Raw genomic sequence first — 19,533 nt, 5'->3', positions numbered from 1 at the left:
CGCATCCAACACATATTTAAAGCACAAAATCTTTCCCCAAAAGAATCCTAGGAACCGTGGTTCCCCTTTCACAGAACTACAAATTCCCAGCAGCCATAACAAATTACAATTCCTGTGATTCTTTGGGGGAAGTCACGTGCTTTTAATGTATGTTGTGGATCTGCCCTAAGTTCCACTGGACTCAATGGGGCTTACTTTTGAGTACCTATGTATAGGGTTGCATTGTAAGAAAAACAGACACCACTTTCTTCTCCAGACTGCCATGTATTTCTTTTATGAGCCTTATTTTTCAATGAAAACCAAAATAGCACAGAATACGTAGTATTTTCCTTTTTGTTGGTGACCTTCACATTTTTTCATTATCAGGTTTGAAGCATTTTATTTTGTCATTTTCAGTCTCAAAGTGCTATTGTGACTGCTGAAAACTGCCTACTTATAGACCACTTACCCAGCTAAAAGCCATACTGCCTGGCGTCTGGAGTGGGTGGAGATTGGCAGCTGATGTGTCGCAACAGAAAATGACAGCCATTCATGTACAAAGGTCAACAAACAAGCCCATTTAGCAACAGTGAAGAGGATGACCTCATAACATCCAGTCCGATGACCAAATCTGTATTATATTTATGGATGGCTCCAGGCTTAACCCACTCCCCCCCAATACTGCTTGCTGCTGTTTGGACGCCCATTTTCTTTTCCTCTCAGATTGCTGGCTGCCATTCAGAGAATGTCATGCACTGCAGTGAACAGGGTGCTAAGTGTCTCTGCTCTGCTTTTTTGTCTCTTTGTCTTGCTATCAATCCTGCTCAGTATTGTGGTGGACGTTGAAGGCTTTTAGATGAATGGTAGGATTCAACAACATAAATTACTGTAGCTTAATCACTGTGACGGCGGAGACAGGGATGTGAGTCTTGCTAAATCCTAGTTCTAACAAAGTAATACCATGATGAGCTGATTACTTCCAAGTTATAGAAATATTTCATAGTATCATCAGTACTTTCACCTTGAATGGAAAGTCAATATCTTCATAAGCAAGGCTTTGTCTTTCAGTTTCTCTTTATCTACACCTTTAATCATTAATGCAAAACAGAAAGTGGAAGGGAGACTTTTGTATTGTGAGTGACCCTTCTGGCCAGTGCAAGATTTATATTTGCATTACAAATCCAACTGAAGCAAGAATCATTGTAAACCTCACATGTGAAAATCTGCAGAGAGCATTGATTCTCCATAGAAAGTAATAGGTTTACTATGGGATGAGCATTTGAAGAGAGGATTTGGTACCTACAAGAATTGCTGCTGAATTTGCCACAGATGAAATGGCACTAAGATGGATCAGGAACTTACAAAATGGAACCTGGGGCTCAGGAATCAAAAATGGATTCTGGAAGAGCCCGGAAGATTTGGTGGACTTTCAGATGAAAATTCTGGGTATGGCAAATCTTTTGCTGGTGGAATCATGTGGTTCCAGTTCCACCCATTTCTAATACAGTGAGGTTCTTTTACTCTCTCAGAATCCAAGCAGAAAAACCCATCACTTTCCATAGCCTCCATGCACAGCTGACAGTATGTGAAAAGATTTGGGGAAGGGACAAAAAACAGATATATTACGGATTATATCACTACAATAACTAGATAAATAAGACACTGTTCTGGGGTCTGTATAGAAATTGTGTTACTATTGGGTTTTTCCATGCCTATGAGTTTTGCCTTCAATGTTCTGTTTTGTTGGAGCAATGGCAGAAGATTAACAGCCAAAAATCTAGGAGGGCTAGTTTGGTGTAGAGGTTAGAGTGTTGGAATCAATTTGAGCTTTTATCCTAAGATTAATGGCAATGGGGGGGTGATTTTTGTAAAGATTATGGCTGGGGAGGGAAGGGTTAAATCTACCCTCCCAACGTGCTACAGTCCTCATGAAAATTGAGATGGGTGGGTCCTACACCTCTCATTATAATATATATGTATTTTAATATATATATATTACCGTAATGCACTCTATGTGGGGCTACCCTTGAGGTTGGTGCGGAAGCTGCAGCTGGTGCAGAATGCAGCGGCGAGACTGCTCACTGAGGCAGGATATTGCCAACATGTCACCCCACTCCTGAAAGAATTGCACTGGCTGCTCATTAGCTCACGGGCTAAGTTCAAGGTTCTAGTTTTGATGTACAAAACCCTATACAGCTTGGGGCCAGGATACCTGAAAGACAGTCTTATCCCTGATATACCCAGTCGATCACTGCGTTCTGAAGGTGAGGGCCTCCTGCAGATACCATCTTATCAGGAGGTCCATTCCGCACAACATAGGAAATGAACCTTTAGTGTAGTGGCACCTACGCTTTGGAATTCCCTCTCCTTAAATATTAGTCAGGCGCCATCTCTGTCATCTTTTCGCACCTACTGAAGATCTTTCTCTTTCAACAAGCCTTTCAAATAGAGACCTTATCCCAGTCGCGTCTGTGTTGGAATTGCTTTTTAATATGTTTTAAAACCTTTTTTAAGATGTTTTTAAAGATGTTTTGTTTTAATATGTTTTTAATGGTTGTTTTGTTTTAATGTGTTTTAGAGTGTGTTTTTGTGATGTTTTAAAGTGTTTTTAGTGCCTTTGTTTGCCGCCCTGGGCTTCTATTGGGAGAAAGGGGGTGATATAAATCTAATAAATAAATGAATAAATATATAAATAAAATAAAAAAAACTGATGTAGTTTCTAAGGGCATTTAACATCATGTCTGGCTTGTTTAGTACACCTCAGAGCAAAGGCTTTAGCATGTTTTCAAAAGATGGTAGCCATCATTTGATAATAAATCCAATAAATACAACTCAAGAGACAAACTACATGTGATACTTGCAGCTTATAGTTTATCTCACATTTCTCTGTGTTTTACAAAATGCAGCCATAAAAGTTGCAAATTCAAGCAGAAGACTAGTACCCTGAGAGAGGGTTTATAACCTTCTCTCCTCTTTTCGCTACTCTTCTCACTGCTTTTTGCCCTGGGGGAAATGCAATCTCCATGGCTGCATTTTGTAAAACAACAACAACCAAACCCCCTAGCAGATGGAATAAATTACATATGACTGAGAGTTGCATGCAGTTTGGTCTCTAGATAGTGATCTGCAAGGTACCCTCTTATCTTGGCTTCACTCTGCAACTTTTTCAGGAACCCCTTCCCCTCAAAAGACAAGTCATTAGCGTTAGTGAAAGGAAAAAAAAGTAGCAACTTGCCTCTACTTAAAGTAGTATCTTTCTTATCAGTTAAACTCATAGCTAGGGAGGCACCTTCAGGTATCTGTGAGTGAGGGAAATACAAAATAGACAGACAGACAGACAGTGCATTAAGGACAAACAGTTTACTCCTTTGTAACTTTTATGTACAAATGCTAGGTGGTGTTGGTGGTGACATTTACAAAAGAGCATGAATGTCTCTCACCCCCACAATGATCTTCTGCAAATGTTCCCTCTAACTATTGGAGTGGAATGTTCATGCTTCCCTTGTATGAAGTTCAGCTTTTTGGATGCATGCATACTTGGGTTGGTGTGGTGGCAAGGATGGGGCTACATGAATGCACTGGCGGGCGGGCGTGCCAGAGTGGTTTTGTTGGTGTACCCACACAACCTTGACCTTGCTTCTGTCTTGCCCCCCACCACTGTCCAGGTAAGCAGCAGCAGCACCACTGTCAGGAGGGTTGTTCTGTGGCACCATCCCACCACAATGGCCACTCTTGTGCATACATGCAATTTCTTGTGCAACCTGCTACTAACAATTGCCTTGGAAGAGGCCACACCACATCATGTGGGCAATGTATGTATGTATGAGTGCGTGTTTCTTAAAAAAGTCTCTCTGCATACTGATGGGAAGTATTAAGATTAGTGCAGGGATAAACAAAAAGTAAATGAAATGCAACAAGAAGCCTGGTCAGATGCATCCTTAATGCTGCAATTCTGAACATACTTATGAGAGAGTAAACCCCATTGAACACTGTGGGAATTTCTTCTGATTAAACATGAGATTGTGCTATATGAATTGCTGGGAAAACACTACATCAGAAAGATAAACTCTGCTTAATTTTGCATGGAACATCCACCAACAGGAGATGGCATAAATCTAATATCCTGTTTGCAGATCCTTGCCACAAAATACATTATGATAACACTCTGCATGTGTGTTCCTTGATGGAAATTATTCCAAAACACTGCTGTGGAACAATCACAGTCCTAGGTCTTAATGCAACCACTTGTGCCTAGCTCCACAAAGCATGCTGCTTGTGTGAAGTTGCTTCTCCAAGACCAAGCACATCAGTAGTAGTCCTATGCCAAGTCTCATGATTATTTATATAAAATAATTCTGTGTGTGTAAAATTATTTTGAATACAGGCTTAAAGAACTTGACTATCACTTCAAATGAAATTATTTCCTCAAAAGAAAGAAAAAAAGGAAAGACAATTTATGGGCAAGCCATGATCCCAAAAGAGACTAATGGGAACTCTGACACCATTGTCAGCAACAAACAGGAATGGTATGATTTTAATTAGGATGGATAGTAGCCACTGGGAAAAAGAAGCTTTTTGTCCCCCAGCAATAACTTGTTTTGCATGAAGAGTGTTTAATTAGTCTCGATGTGTTGCAATATTAACAACTTTCTCGCCAGGGCAGATGTCTGTTCCCCGGAAGCTTCCATGGAGTTATGGCAACCTTCCTGCTTGCTTCTAATCCTGCTTAGAAAGTAAATTGTAATGTCTCCCCGAGGAAAGGCAGGCCCAAAGGAAGGGGAGTTCATGGAGCATTCACACATTTTACCTTATAATGTGCTAATGTGTTCAGTTTCTTCCTGCCATCCTCCATCACTGAAGTGTCATCAAGGTCCCGAAGGATATAGCTGTCTGTGCTGGTGGCAAACCATTCTAAATAAAGAAAATGGAGCAAGTAGAAACCCTCCCTGAACACAGCATGTACAAGAACACAAATGGGTTTCTTTTGATGCTGCATTTGACAAGGACACAGGTGCTTCAGTGTCAAGCTCTGTAGCTCTTAAGAGCACTCGTGCCATAAAACTTGAATACAAAACTCTTTAAGAACCTGTTGTGGGAAATTTTTCAAGGTTATGCCAAGTAGGTAAAAATGTGATCAATGCATTGTATTCTGATGTCATGCATCTCTCACACTAGATACTGCACACAAACACCTACATCAATGGGTAAAGAAAAGAAAGGAAATTTGGATGTAGAGTAAAAGCATGCATCTGATCTCAAATAAGTTGGCTTTTTATAAAGCAAATTGCTTTAATTTAGTGCTCCCATGGATCTCTGTCAGGTTTCAGCTGTGACACTTTCTCCCCAGAGGGCAAGTCAAATTTCCTCATAATTGTATCTTGATTTTTTGTGCCTCAGGACCCTCCAAGATTCCTTTGTACTCTGTCTCTTTCTGAGCATTTTTATTTGGAGGGGATACTTAGTTTTCCTAATGTCAAAATCCCAAGAACCCGGTGGCATGGGTTGTTTCCTGGAACAAGTAAAGCTCCTCCAGGTCAAATCAAGACAAGGACACAATCAAAAGATGTGGAAAAAATGTTCATCAAGAAGTATAATTGAAAAAAAGTCTCTCTTTCCTTGTTAGACAGATTAACCCAGGAAAACCACTGCCTTGTGGATTTATGAAAGTTAAGTGAGTCAGTCTCCTTGCTGATATGAAATCACAGAGTCCTTGGCAAATATAGTGAGTCTTAAGGAGAAAGAGGGTTGTCATTTGGATTCCTCTACTGGAGGAGTGGGGAACAGGATCTGGCTGGTGGGTTGGATCCTGAGGTTCCCCATCTCCATGGGCCACATGTCAATAGCTTGATGCCACCATGATATCAGGTGACCCAATTTCAATTATTAGCAACTGCCACTTTTCTGCCTTTTTTGCATTGCGTAGAATATGCCTCAGGCCAGCCAGCCAGACGTTCTTAGTTGCAGGTGATCATGGGGTAAATGTATTGCAGTGGGGCAGAACAGGATGATGAGGACACATCTGGGAATCCACCCTGAGCACATCTCAGGTATGGAGATGTGAGGAGCTACTGGGTCATTCAACCACTAGTGCTTTTCATACCTACATATTTTCTACCCACTCCACCCATTCTGTGTCATTTTCCTTTCCTGATGAACAGGGTAGATTCCCTTCAGATGTGTACTAAACAAGTATTTTACTTGGGATCTTGATCTTTGTGACAAGTTATAATTCTGAAGAAATAAATAAACAATGTTCCTAAAGCACTGCGTAATCCCAAGTGGGCCAACAAGAGCAATATAATGAATGCAGGTGTTCCATGTTTAACATTATGTTTGTTATGTATTATTAGCATTCATATCCTAAAAATGAAGACAGGTATTTCTAAATAGATTTTTTTTTTTTTTTTTTTTTTACCAAGATCAACATCTTCCACTCTTGGCCATTGGGAATATGGAATATTCTTGCAAAAGGCTTCAAGTATCTTCTCCTTAACTTGGCTGAGAGTATCAGTATCCATCACCCGAACACTCAGTGAGTCCATCCCACAGCCTTGGAAAGACACATTAAGATTCTGTGGAGAAAGATGACTGCTTAGGGTGTAAGGTGATTTCCACAAGTTACAAGACAATAAAAAGCCTGTGAGCCATAAAAAAAAAATCTTGGCACACTATAAACGTTGTACTAAAAAGAGATGAATTTTAAAGCTAGTGAAAACTGCTTATTTACAGTTCAGTGGACTGAAATCAATTTCCCTGCTTTTTAAAGTTTGATAGAAATATCTGTGGGGTATACCTACGTTCTTAAACTGCAAGGGTTTTTTCTCCTATTAGCAAATTTATTCAAAGAACTATGAAAACACAAGGGATTGTAGGGTAAGCTCCACCAGAACAGTCCTATGTATGAACCCAAACCCTGAAAAACAGGAACCTTCTTAAGTAAGGAGTAGGAAAAGTAACTGTTGTCATTTCCGTCTATAAAGTCACTTTTGTCATAGAAAGAGATTAAGCACCAGTGAATGTGACAGCTGATGAATTGGCTTACAATGATGATGAATTGTATGGGTCTCGAAGGCTTACAGTAGTGGTGGGGAATCTTTTCTGGTTGGTAGGCCAGATCCTTATCTCCCCATCCCTGGAGGGCCAAATCTGATGTGGTTGGGTCTGACCATGTGTCAATCACCTGATGTCATAATGACATCACATGACACTGTGCTCAGAAGCCTGACTGTGAGGACTTCAAAGCACATTGCAGAGCTGTCTGAAAGCCCTTTTGCAGTAGCCCACGCTGCTCTTTGAATTTCTGAAAACCTGAGGTCTAAGGAACAGCAATAGGCTGCACTGTTTTTTGAAACTCCAGTTTTCAGAGAAGTAGCTCATGCAGCTAACACAGAATCAAACCCTGGCTCCTGTCCACTAGCTGACATCGCCCCGCATTAGAGTGTTATCAGGTGACTGGCAAGTAGGTATGATTTTTAAAAAATGGCTTCATGGCCAAATATTGCCCCCTGGAAGACCAAGTTTGGCCTGTGGGCCAGAGGCTTCCCACCCCTGGCTTACAGCATTAAGAGGTATATCATAACAAAAGCATAACCAGGTATTCTATGACTCTGTTTGCTGAGCAAGGGGACAAATAAACCACTGAACCTTGTGTGTCACAAGTGATAAGTTGAGAACAAACTTTGCTTACAGTTCGTGGTATGTCTGGAGCAAAACAAACCATGAGCCTGGGTTTGGACATAACTCTAAGCAAAACCATGGTTTAAGCCCTAGGTAGCATGACAAGTGGCAGTACTGGGGAAGGACTGCAGTGGCTGTTACCTTCCCTCTGGGAAACAGCACTTTTGCTTGTTTGTGCTAAGCCACAATGTGGCTTAATGTTATGAGTCATAGAAAACTAGCCTGTCAGGGAGAAGATTAAGCTAGAATTCTTGTCCCTGATATCTAGCTTTCTAGGTACAGGATATATGTTGGAGCTTTCAGTTGTGTAATTTCTGAAATGCAGTCTGACTCGGTTCAATCTAGACACAACTTTACCACCTCATCTGCTGTTTGTGAGAACTAGGCTCATGCAACAATTGCAGCAACAGAGTGATGATGCTTGTGAGGCCCAAGACATAGTATGATGACTCAGTGTACAGGCTTCCATATTCAAGATTTGTGTAAGGAGGAATATTGAGTTCTTCTCCATGTGGAGACCAGCCACTATTCAATGATAGAGCATTGACATGAAGAATTTTGGACAGAATGCAATCAGCCATATATGTTTGATAATAAGAATGGGTGATGCTGTCAATTTTGGTTTCTCTAATTTTCCCAGTCTTCAGTTCTCCACATTAAAATGTGAACTTTAAAAAATCCTCATAAAAATTCATAAGCATTTTAGTGTGCATTTATCTTAACATTCACATTGTCATATGCACAATTAGGAATTTCCCCTAACATAATACATTTTTGTATGTTAGCTTCACAAATTATGCATTTTTATGCATGCTTTACCCTAGTAGATACATGTCTGAACTCATTATTTGGCTGCAGAATTGCACTGCAAAATGTGGAGAAGTGTGAATTTTGAAGGATGCTTGTATTTCAGTTCACATATTGTTTTGGAAAGAATAAATTAGGTAAGCTTGCCTTCAAATGTGAACTAAATTTCTCCCCCATCCCTATCTGATAGGATTGCAACAGATAGGACAGTAGGTTGTATCTAATCCATTCCCTTGCATATGGGATACCATTGTAGCTTATTGTACCATTACAGACTTTAAATAATGGAACTTGTGTTACCCACAAGTTAGGGAGTATTTATGATATCTTTGCATGGACAACTTATTATCACATGGGAATTGTGCATTCACCTACATTTCACCTACTTGTAAACAATGAGTCAGCAGCACTTTCCCAATTTATTCTTGTGGAATTATCTCTGTAAAGAGAAAGTTAATACCAAAAGCCCTGCTGCTAACCTCGTTAGCTCTGCATCATAAATTATAGATCAGTGAGTAATGGGAATGTACAGTAAAGCAACAAGGGATAGTGTCAAAAACCTGTTCTCATTTTTACACCAGCAGAGCCCCTGAGTGACCCCACCAATTCTGGGAGAGCTCCTCCAGATTTATGCTATTGTAATAAAAAACAGAGTTTAGTTTGGATTTGCAAAGGATTGTCTACTGTATTTACTGTCAGGGTTGAAGTTAACACATTTCCCCAGACTCTACATTCTTTATATGAGTTAGCCCCACAAGAGGCATTTTACAGCATCACTTTTCAGCACAATGTCTGTAACACCCTGTGTAAAAGCCTTCACACCATTGACTCAGCTTTAAAACCAGTAACCTTCACTGGTAGTAAAGTCACTGTTTTGCAAGAAGCTGAAAAAATATGACATTCTTTTTTGATATTGCCATATTATTTCCCCCCCAGCATATCCTAAATCCCAGCCAATCACATGGAATGCTCAGTAGACTTGATATATTCTCTGCTTTGCAGATCTTGGTATCCAGATGTTTTAAAAATTAGATGTACTGTATATCCATATGTACTTTTCTAGGTCCAACATATGCTAGCACAAGTATTGCAATTTCACATGCAAAATGAAATACTTTTGACAGCTATTCTGAAAATACAGCTATCTAATATGTATAATCCCTAAGGAAACAGTGTACGTAGGGCACATAATTCCCTATGGATCTTGATTTGTGAACCTCAATGTTCTTATGTTTTATTAGTGGTATTTGGTCTGTTTTCAGGATGTACTTGTTGGTCTCATCCATTGACTTGAAATATACTTTCTGTATTCAGCATTGTTCCCAGTACTTATGGAAGACTGATGATTTGCCCATGGGGCTCTAGATTATAAGACAAATGATAGTCTAACTTATTAAAAACAAATCAAACTATATTATCAGAGGAAAACAAGTTAATTTGAAAAAATGCCTACTAATCACAGAATAGCTTACTGATTGGATAGACACATTTTTATCCAGAGTGCTATCCCTGCTGCTCTTCTTGCTTCTGGTTATAGATCTCTCTGTGCTGCCCCATCAGGTGAATAAGCAATCTCAGACGTGGGTATTCAGAAACCAGATGCATTCCTCAAAAAGCCTCCAGAACTGAGAGATACCTGATACAGACCTCGAAAGAGAGCACATTGTCTAACCCTATTAAATGAGCTTCCATTCCTAAAACTCCTCAGCCTTCAAATATAACCATGATATTAAACATCCTTTTTTATTGAAAAGTTGGGATCTCTTACCCTTGGCTTCGCTTCAATGTTCTCTCTCAATAGCCATTCTTCATTGAGAGTATACCTAGCTTTTCCTGTGATGGCATCTATAGATCCTTTACTGATCTGTTGCTTGATGGCACAGAGCAGCAGGAAGAAGGGCTCCCCTACAGTTTCCTGGTAGATGAAATAAAGGGAAACGGTTTGCTGATCAGGAACCAATGAATGTAATTTCGCACAACACCAGCCCATAATTTACTGAGTCATTTTCATGTTGCTGTATTTGTAGAGGTAATTGTTATGAGCAAAGTCCTCTTAGGGGACCGCCAGACTGTCATTATTTTGTGGGAGGGATTCAAGTGCATGCCAAAACTTTGTGCAATTAAATTGGATCAAAGTGGTCTGACACCCTAGTACAACAAATATCACTTTTTTTAAAAATGGCCTTTTTGTGATTAGGGGTGATGGGGAAATGCACTGAAAAATTTGGGATGAACAAATGATTAATGGAAAGATGTATAAACATCTCACAAGCAAATAAGGATGGATGCAGGATGAAGACTCATTGTTGTATAACCATCCCATAAACAAATCAGAATGAACGTTCAATAAAGACCAGGCATAGGTTAATCGAATGAATGTTCAATAAAAACACAGGCATTTGTATAAGCAAATGAGGATGAATGCTGAATATACAGGTTGTACAGAGAAGTCCTTAAAATCCTGGAGAGCTAGGGCAGCTTTCAACAAACCAAAAAGAGATGCTTATCATTCTATACAATCAAGCAATATTATCATAGAAACTAAAGCAGGAAGCAGAGTTGGAAGCAATAATACAATGAAATTACAAGGGGGATTTTAAAGTGTCAAAATGAAATTATCCTATTGTGAAGCCCCACAAATAGCTGGGATCTTCACTCAATATTTTGTGAAATGAGAACATGACATTTATGTCTCTATATTGGGAAGACAGGTAATATTATCAATTGTATAATTTGGAACCCATCCAAACTAACTCCATGCTTATTTACATGGCAGCACTTCAATACTGATACCACTCAAATTGGATAATAACTTTATTCATGTTTGCAATATAGTTTTTCAAAGATGTTAAAGATAATTTTCCAGATTATATTAATCAAGTTTCACTTTCAAATAACTGTAAACTCACCCCAGAATGCAGAAATCTTTATACACCAGCTTCTTTAATATTCATATTTTTTCCTCCAACTAAAACGTTTATATTAATTTACCATTTTTGTAAGTCAATTCCTCTCTTTCCCTCATGCATTCATGCACACTTCTTCTGAACCTCTTAATTGCTCAGGGCAAGAGAAGCACAATTATTGTAAAAATGTTGCAGAAATCCAAGTGGCCAGCGTCTGTTCATTCGGGTTCCTCTGCTTGATTGATGCTAACATTATTAATGCTTTCTCATCATTACAGCAGCTAGTTTAATGACAGCTTTGGCTTTACTACACTTGGGATGTTACTGTATGGCTGTAGATGGATACATGCCATCTGTTATGTGAGTGCCAAGATTTAATTTGCAACAAGCAGCATTCTTATGATAAAACAATATTCATACTAGGTTCTTGTTTGAAGGCTTTGTCAACACTCTGCCGGTTACCCACATCTAACTGGGTCTGTTGTGGTCAACAGTTTACAATGTTTGAATTTTATATCCTTGACTTTTCTTCATGAGTCACACTACAGCAGCATAGAGAGCAGAACTGTGACTGGATGAGAATACAGCCCTGAACTGAAATCACGAACTATTGGAGCATTGATATTGAATGGAGATGTACTTTAGGACATAATGCTATATACATGTTTAATTACGTACTTTGTTGAATCAAGTCCCACAAAAACTGGAGAACAGATTGTGGTTTAAGGCTCATTCTCACAAGTGGAGACACAGGGAAACTTCCTCTAAGTAGGAAGGGTACAGAAAAATATCAAGGACCTTGAACCCAAGGATGATGAAGACTTTTGTATATCAGATTATAGAATAAAATCAGATGTATTGTTTTGGCTATTCACATATAAATGGAACCAAGCTTTAATGAAAGAAGACAATGGGAGTGGTATGGATTGCTTCCTGCTTCTGATTTTCATAGCACAATCCTATACATGTTTACTTGGAATTAAATCCTACTGTGTTCAATGATGCTAACTTCCTAGTTAACGCATTTAAGATTGTAGCGTTTGTTTTGGCTCTAAACATGAAGATAGTAAAGCTGCGTGAGTGAGTTGTTGAAAAGGTTGACTTTACTGTGAAATGCTAGAGAGGAAATAGAATGGTTTATATTAAAATCAGATTCTTTGCCAAAGTTAAGATTGAGTGTAGTCTGGATCTAGATTCAAATTTGGGTCCATTCTCCAATACATCAAATAACTACACACATTCCTATCCCCTGCTTATTGGTGAATCTCAAAATCCACAAAATGGATCACAAAATCCACAAAATGCATCAGAGTCTCAGCCAGAGACAAATTACCTGAATCATAAACCTGTTTCCAAAGTCAGTAAAAGAGAAGGAGAGAAGACCACAGTGACAGAGCTGGTATTTAATTGCCTTGGCATAAGATATATTGTGTATGATTAAACAGAGCATGTGAACATTCCCGCCCCCACTGTCTGAGTATACCACAGCAAGGGGTAGCTAACTGGACATTTCAGGTGCAGCTGCAGTGTTAATACTGTAGACTTTATAGCAAGAATGATCACATAAGAGATAAACCTTAAGTCCTAGCCTCTGACATGATAGTTCTTTGTATTTTTGGCTGGGAATTCCAGAAATCGTGAGGAGTTGTGAAAATCTGCAGAAACATAAAGACAATATATTTCAAAGATGGGAAAGGAAGTAGACAGCCAGAGACTATAGATGAAGTGGATAACTTGGAATTTATTTCAAATTTATTGTTGGGAAACTGGTTTGAAAAGAAGTAAAAACCATTCCTGGGTTTGGCTTTTTCGTTGCTGGGGAGGGATGTTAATGTGCTTATTCAGGGGAAAATTGATGTTTTGAATACAATAACAGAGCACATTTTATTCTCTATTGTATTTTGTTTTAATGAGACATTTTGTGATTTGCAACTGCAATTTTATGGGCTCTTACAAGTAACCCTGGGCAACAAAATTACTTTGTATGAATGAAACCCAAAGTTAAGGTTGGCATCCTCTGAACTGTTCCTTATAAGTTGTGCGAAGATGGGTTTCTATATGCCTGGATTTAAAGGGCAATTTGGGGGGGGAAGGCTGAAAGCTTAGGGTAAATTACATGCTACTCTTTTAATAAGTCTGATATAATGTTAGAGATATCTCTTGGGAACATATTATAGACAGTTAAAATACCTGAGGGCACACATAAAACAGTCCCAGCTATTCATGGAGGACAGGGCTATCAATGGCTACTAGCCATGATGGCTGTGCTCTGCCACCCTAGTCAGAGGCAGCATGCTTCTGAAAACCAGTTGCCGGAAGCCTCAGGAGGGGAGAGTGTTCTTGCACTCGGGTCCTGCTTGCAGGCTTCCCCCAGGCACCTGGTTGGCCACTGTGAGAACAGGATGCTGGACTAGATGGGCCACTGGCCTGATCCAGCAGGCTCTTCTTATGTTCTTATGTTCTTACCCCAATTCAAAGTCAATTCCTACAAAATATTCCTTGCTTTACTGAATGGAGGCTGGCAATGGGCACACAACAGCAAACTCCAGTGTCTCAAGACCACTACACTGGATTCATGTTCTAGCTCTTTGACCAGTTATCCAGTCCTGTTATAGGCAGAATCATAGCTGAATCCTCACTCCCCTCTCTCTCCCATTCTTTTGAAATTTGCATAGGAAGCTCTATTTTAAGACAATATCCAAGGTGTAATGCCACACCCTTGTACCCTGTTAATTTGTCCAGAAAAACTCTTTATAATACCCTCCAAGACTCCATATTTACAACTACTAAAGCTGGTTCATCTCTCAGCATACAATGAAAGGATGAAAAAATGACCTTGATTGTGAGTCCAACTGAGTGCTTACTAATTTGTATTCAGCAACCATAATCTTGTGAAAAATTGCATTTCTTGTTTCCATCAAGAGGGTAAAGAAGTGCTAAAAAGTAATTTGAGGAGGGCTCATCTATTAGTATTTAGTAAGAATCAGAAGAGATCTCAATTGATTCTTCCTCCTAGGATTCCTAAAGCCATCTCAACAGAGAACTCCTAAGTGCTTCCCTTAGGGTGACACTAGAAGTGATGCCAATTATGTGATTGCAACGAACATATCTTGTTTTAAACTATAAATAGCACCTGTATGGTGGGATGCGATGGGATCAAAACTGGGTCCACAGCATGCAGGGAGGAACAGTTCTCTCCCCTATGCGGGGGTCCCACTGACAATCTTCCCATATGAAGCTGTAATGAAGCTGTAATTCAGTCCAGGAGAAAAGCTTACACTGGCAGCTTCCAATAGCAGTTGCCGGGGGTGAGACGGTCATTGTGACTGCAGCATACAGGAATTATTCCCCCTCCCCATGGTCCTAATTCTGATCCCCCAAAGCTGCTATAAAAAAATTAAAAACCAGACATGTTAATTGCAATCATATGACAAAAGGCAAAAGTCTTCTGGGGAGATTGGGAATACCATGGTCTGAATGATCCTGACTTTAGTGTTCAGTGACACATCTTTGCATTTGAGGACCTTTCCTAGTTCTCTCATAGCTGCCCTCCCCAGTCCTAGCCTTCTTCTGGTTTCTTGACTATTGTCTCCATTTTGGTTAATGACTGTGCCAAAGCATTGATAATCCTTGACAAGTTCATGTCCTCATTATCAACTTTAACGTTACATAAATCTTCTGTTGTCATTCCTTTAGTCTTCTTGACATTCAGCTGTAGTCCTACTTTTGTGCTTTCCTCTTGAACTTTCATCAGCATTCATTTCAAATCATTACTGGTTTCTGCTAAGAGTATGGTATCGTCTGTATATCTTAAATTATTGATATTTCTCCCTCCAATTTTCATACCTCCTTCATCTTGGTCCAATCCCGCTTTCATATTATATGTTCTGCATATAGATTAAACAAATAAGGTGATAAAATACATGATCTACACAATCAAAGGCTTTGCTGTAATCTATAAACCACAGAGTGATTTTTTTCTGAAATGCCTTGGTCCGTTCCATTATCCAACGTATGTTTGCGATATGATCTCTGGTACCTCTTTCCTTTCTAAATCCAGCTTGGACATCTGGCATTTCTCGCTCCATATATGACAAGAGCCTTTGTTGTAGAATCTTGAGCATTACTTTACTTGCATGGGATATTAAGGCAATAGTTCGATAATTACTGCATTCCCTGGGATCCCCTTTCTTTGGAAATGGGATGTATATTGAATGTTTCCAGTGTGTGGGCCATTGTTTTCTTTTCCATATTTGTTGACAAATTTTAGTCAAAATTTGGACACATTCAGGGTCAGCAGCTTGTGACAACTCTATTGGTATACCATCTGTTCCTGGTGATTTGTTTCTTCCAAGTATTTTAAGAGCAGCTTCCACTTCATATTCTAAAATTTCTGGTTCTTCATCATATGGTTCCTCCATTAATGAATCTGTCGTCCTTGCATCTGTTATAGAGTTTTTCAGTGTATTGCTTCCATCTTCCTTTTATTTTATCTCGGTCTGTCAATGTGTTCCCTTGTTGATTATTCAACATCCCTTCTCTTGGTTTAAATTTCCCTTTAAATTCTCTAATCTTTTGGAACAGGGCTCTTGTTCTACCCTTTTTTGTTGTCCTCTTCTATTTCTATACAATAACTATTGTAATAGTTCTCTTTGTCCCTATGTACTAGGGTTTTAACCATGTTTCTATCCCCTTTTGCTTTCTTTCTCTCTTTAACCATTGTAAGAGTTTCATCAGTCATCCATTGAGGTCTTTCTCTCTTTTTAACTAGCGGTATTGTCTTTTTGCATTCTTCGTTCTGTGTGAAGTCTCTTATCTCTTGGGCAGCAGAGAGCATTTGTGGAAGCTCCTAAAATTGTACTCTTTTACTTTTCACAATAGGACTAACTTTATAAACCAAACCAACCAGTCAGGCTCACTCCTGGAGTTGCCCTTTGCTTAGGCCATGAATGGCTATTTTGCTATTTTTGAACACTTCCATTTTTAGAAGGCTTGCTCTTCAACCTTCAGTTTTTGCAGTACAAATGGATAGTTTGGAACAGCATTAATATAAAACAAATGTTTAAATCATGTAATGCTAACTTAGGAGGGAAAATACAAGCAGCTGGAATTTTTCCACTGCACAATTGTTAAGGACCTTTTGCAGCAGCTGTTTTCAATAGATGTTGTGATTAATGAGGATAATTCAAGAACTAAAAACAGACCCATCGTCACATGTGTCTCACGGCCCAGTGCTACAGGAGGGCTAGTAAATTTCTTTATAAAAAGCTGCCTGGAAGAGTGGGTTTGTGTCACAGAAATATGGTGCATAATGGAGATGGTTGACTTATCATGGATAATTTAAACTGCAGTTTGTGGGGCTAATTTCCTTTGGGTGGATTTGGGTGTAATGCCCCTGAATTTAGTAGGCTAGCTTAACTTTTCCAAATCTTTGCAGTTAGGAATCAACCATGACCTCCATAGTTGTGTTGTTTACTGCAGCAAACAAGACTCTAGTGGCAACTTGAAGATTAACATATTTATTATGGTATAAGTTTTCATGGGCCAGAGTCCAGTTCATCAAATGTATGATGTGTAATCCTAAACTGGCAGACATACATACACACATGATTTGGAGAGGAGTGAGGTCAGATGGAAATGAAATTCAAAAAGAACAAACACGGATAATGGTATAATGGGCAGAGCAGTCCAATCCTGGTTCCACCATGCTGAACTGGGTTTAGATGAGGCAAAGGTGTCCCTCTGCTCAGTTCTGTTGTTTATGCAGGGCTCCACCACCATGGAGGCCCTGTTGCCACAGAAGTTCCTGCTCTGGCCACTGAAAGTACGAGCAGATGGAAACTACCACCAGCAATATGTCCCAATGGTTGCCAGTATAAACCACTGGAATGGGGCATTTTGGGGGTGGAAAGGGGGATGGAGCTGAGCTGTCCAAGAATCAATTAGATCCTTAGCTGGTCCAGCTACTGGTGAGTTATGGCAAGGGGCCCAAACTGGGCCTGCTTGCTGTACCAGAATGGAGCTGGCACAGCAAACATGCAGACATTTTCTGCCCTGATAGGGATGAGCAGTGCAGTTCCAGATGCAACAGTAGCTCCACCACTCTATTAAGCCCTACTGCTGCCTGCCAGGGGTTAGCAAGCAATGCACTCTAATTATGTAAAAGCAAAATGGTTGCCATATGACCAAAACTGCCTTATCATTTTTCACAAGTTTTGTTATTGTTCCATCAGCTATGTACCTCCTGACTTCCTCATGTCTTCAGGAGCAAAACATATCATAGGTCCTTTTGATGAAAGATTCTATCATACACTGTAATTACTCTTATTTGATGGCAATCGTAATAATGAGACATCTGTACAGCATAATGATTAAATGTGTAATGCACCTGTGAAGAAACCTATAGGTCTTTGGTACATTTCCCTTTAACTTGGGAGGCTCATAGATCTAAAGAATTTAAATACAACAACAACATATTCTCTAATTTTTGGTTGTGCATGGAGAAATAGGCAACCCTTTTAAAATGTGTAGCTGCTTATGGTTTCTGTGATTCTAGGAAACTGCTGAGTGGATTCTGGGATATCATTAGTGTGTGGGCAGGAATGTTCTCAGTAGTAATTATCACCAGATTTAACAAAAACCTCTCAGGTTACCACAAATAAATGGATCACTGAACACTACCAGCCAGCATGCCGTGTAGCCATGGCTGTATAGATAAATATGACTTCTGAAACTATACTTTGCCTTTTTATAACATTGCTGTTATCTTGAAAGCATTTTGTGGAGAGCTGATGTAAACTGGATGACTGGCTTTTCCCTTTGGGACCAACATATCAGCCAATCCTAGAGAGCTTGCTTAGTTTCCTAAGGGAAGGAACCATCATATCTTGTTGCATTATCCATGAAAGAATGAACACTTGAAATGGAAACTCATAGTCTGAGACTAGGAACTAGTCAGGTCCCAGAATTTTCTTCTGGTTCATAAAGAAACAGGGATGCTCAACGTCAGTCCCTGGATTGGCAAGCTGTATGAGGCCTCTGATTGGCAGATATTAGACGGAGTCTGATCATCTTCCCTTGCCTGATCAACAGAGGAGAGTCTCCTGTCTGTTGTACTTAACCCCTGGCTCCAGCTCTAGACTGCGGTGAACCAGGATGAAAACTATACACTCAAGGTCTAGATCGCAGCATCCATAGCTCCAGACAGACTTAGACATCTTCCACACTAGACAAGATTTCCCCCCCCCCATCTGATGGGGGCAATTAGTAGCAGTGAATCAGCAAAAAGGCATGATTTGGGGGCTTTTCCAATAATATCTTGGGTCCGGAATATCATACACTGATAATGCTGACTCCTCAACATTTCACATTGACCTATTATAAAAACATAATTCAAAGGTATTATGATTATTTCAAGGCTACTAGTGGTTCACAACATTTGGCTGGTCTTGATAGCCAGCCAAATTTTTGTGGTTGCCACCACCAACTCTGCCCCTCCTCTAATTTCATGTACAGGAGAGATCATGTTTCTGACATTGCACAATGCTTTGGAGACATTTGAAAGCAGTGGGAAACTTCATTGCACCAGAGCATCCCAAAGTTCAATGCAATTCAGTGATCCTTCTCCTAGGGTTGGGCTTGTGCTTTCAGTTGTGCTGGACTTCCAAAGCAGCCAGAAGTCTCACTGCAAGTGTCTCTTAAGCAAAGCACAAGATCAGATGGTCCTTCACAAGTCTCTCATTTTGTGCTCATTTGATTTAAAGATGTGCTCTTCACTGGAGCACTCATTTGTGATGCTCAGGACAAGACTTACAGCTTTCAGAGAGAAGTGTTGGTGAGTGCTATGCCTCTGACTACCAATTGCTAGGAATCACAAGTGGGGAGACAGCTGTTGCACTCATGTCCTGCTTGTGGGTTTCCCACAGACATCTAGCTGGCCAGTGTGAGAATAGGATGCTGGACTAGATGGGTCTTTGATCTGATCCAGCTTTGATCCGTCCTTATTTACTTAGTAAGTAAGTAGGAGAGGAGACCATTCTTTCTATAAATGATATAATCTCTGGCATCTTCACTTGAAGGACTAAACTGACTTCTACCTAAGACTATCAAGATCTATTGACCATATTCAATAAGATGACCAATCAATCTCAAAACATGATTGCTC

At 39.7% G+C, this 19,533-nt stretch overlaps 1 protein-coding gene across 2 annotated transcripts in view; it reads right to left on the bottom strand.

The window, feature by feature from the left end:
• The window catches only part of PLXND1 (plexin D1), a 252,381-nt gene that overhangs the window by 27,162 nt on the left and 205,686 nt on the right, over positions 1 to 19,533 (bottom strand). For both annotated transcript variants that reach the window (XM_061618475.1, XM_061618474.1), the window contains exons 26-29: positions 10,232 to 10,378; positions 6,395 to 6,551; positions 4,787 to 4,890; positions 3,215 to 3,278 (exon numbers count right to left, since the gene is read on the bottom strand). In XM_061618475.1, coding sequence (XP_061474459.1) covers positions 3,215 to 3,278; positions 4,787 to 4,890; positions 6,395 to 6,551; positions 10,232 to 10,378 — 472 coding nt within the window. The remainder of the gene's footprint in view (positions 1 to 3,214; positions 3,279 to 4,786; positions 4,891 to 6,394; positions 6,552 to 10,231; positions 10,379 to 19,533) is intronic.

The sequence above is a fragment of the Rhineura floridana genome, chromosome 3, assembly GCF_030035675.1.
Source record: "Rhineura floridana isolate rRhiFlo1 chromosome 3, rRhiFlo1.hap2, whole genome shotgun sequence".
NCBI lineage: Eukaryota > Metazoa > Chordata > Lepidosauria > Squamata > Rhineuridae > Rhineura > Rhineura floridana.
This window is presented reverse-complemented; position numbering and strand designations above follow the sequence as displayed.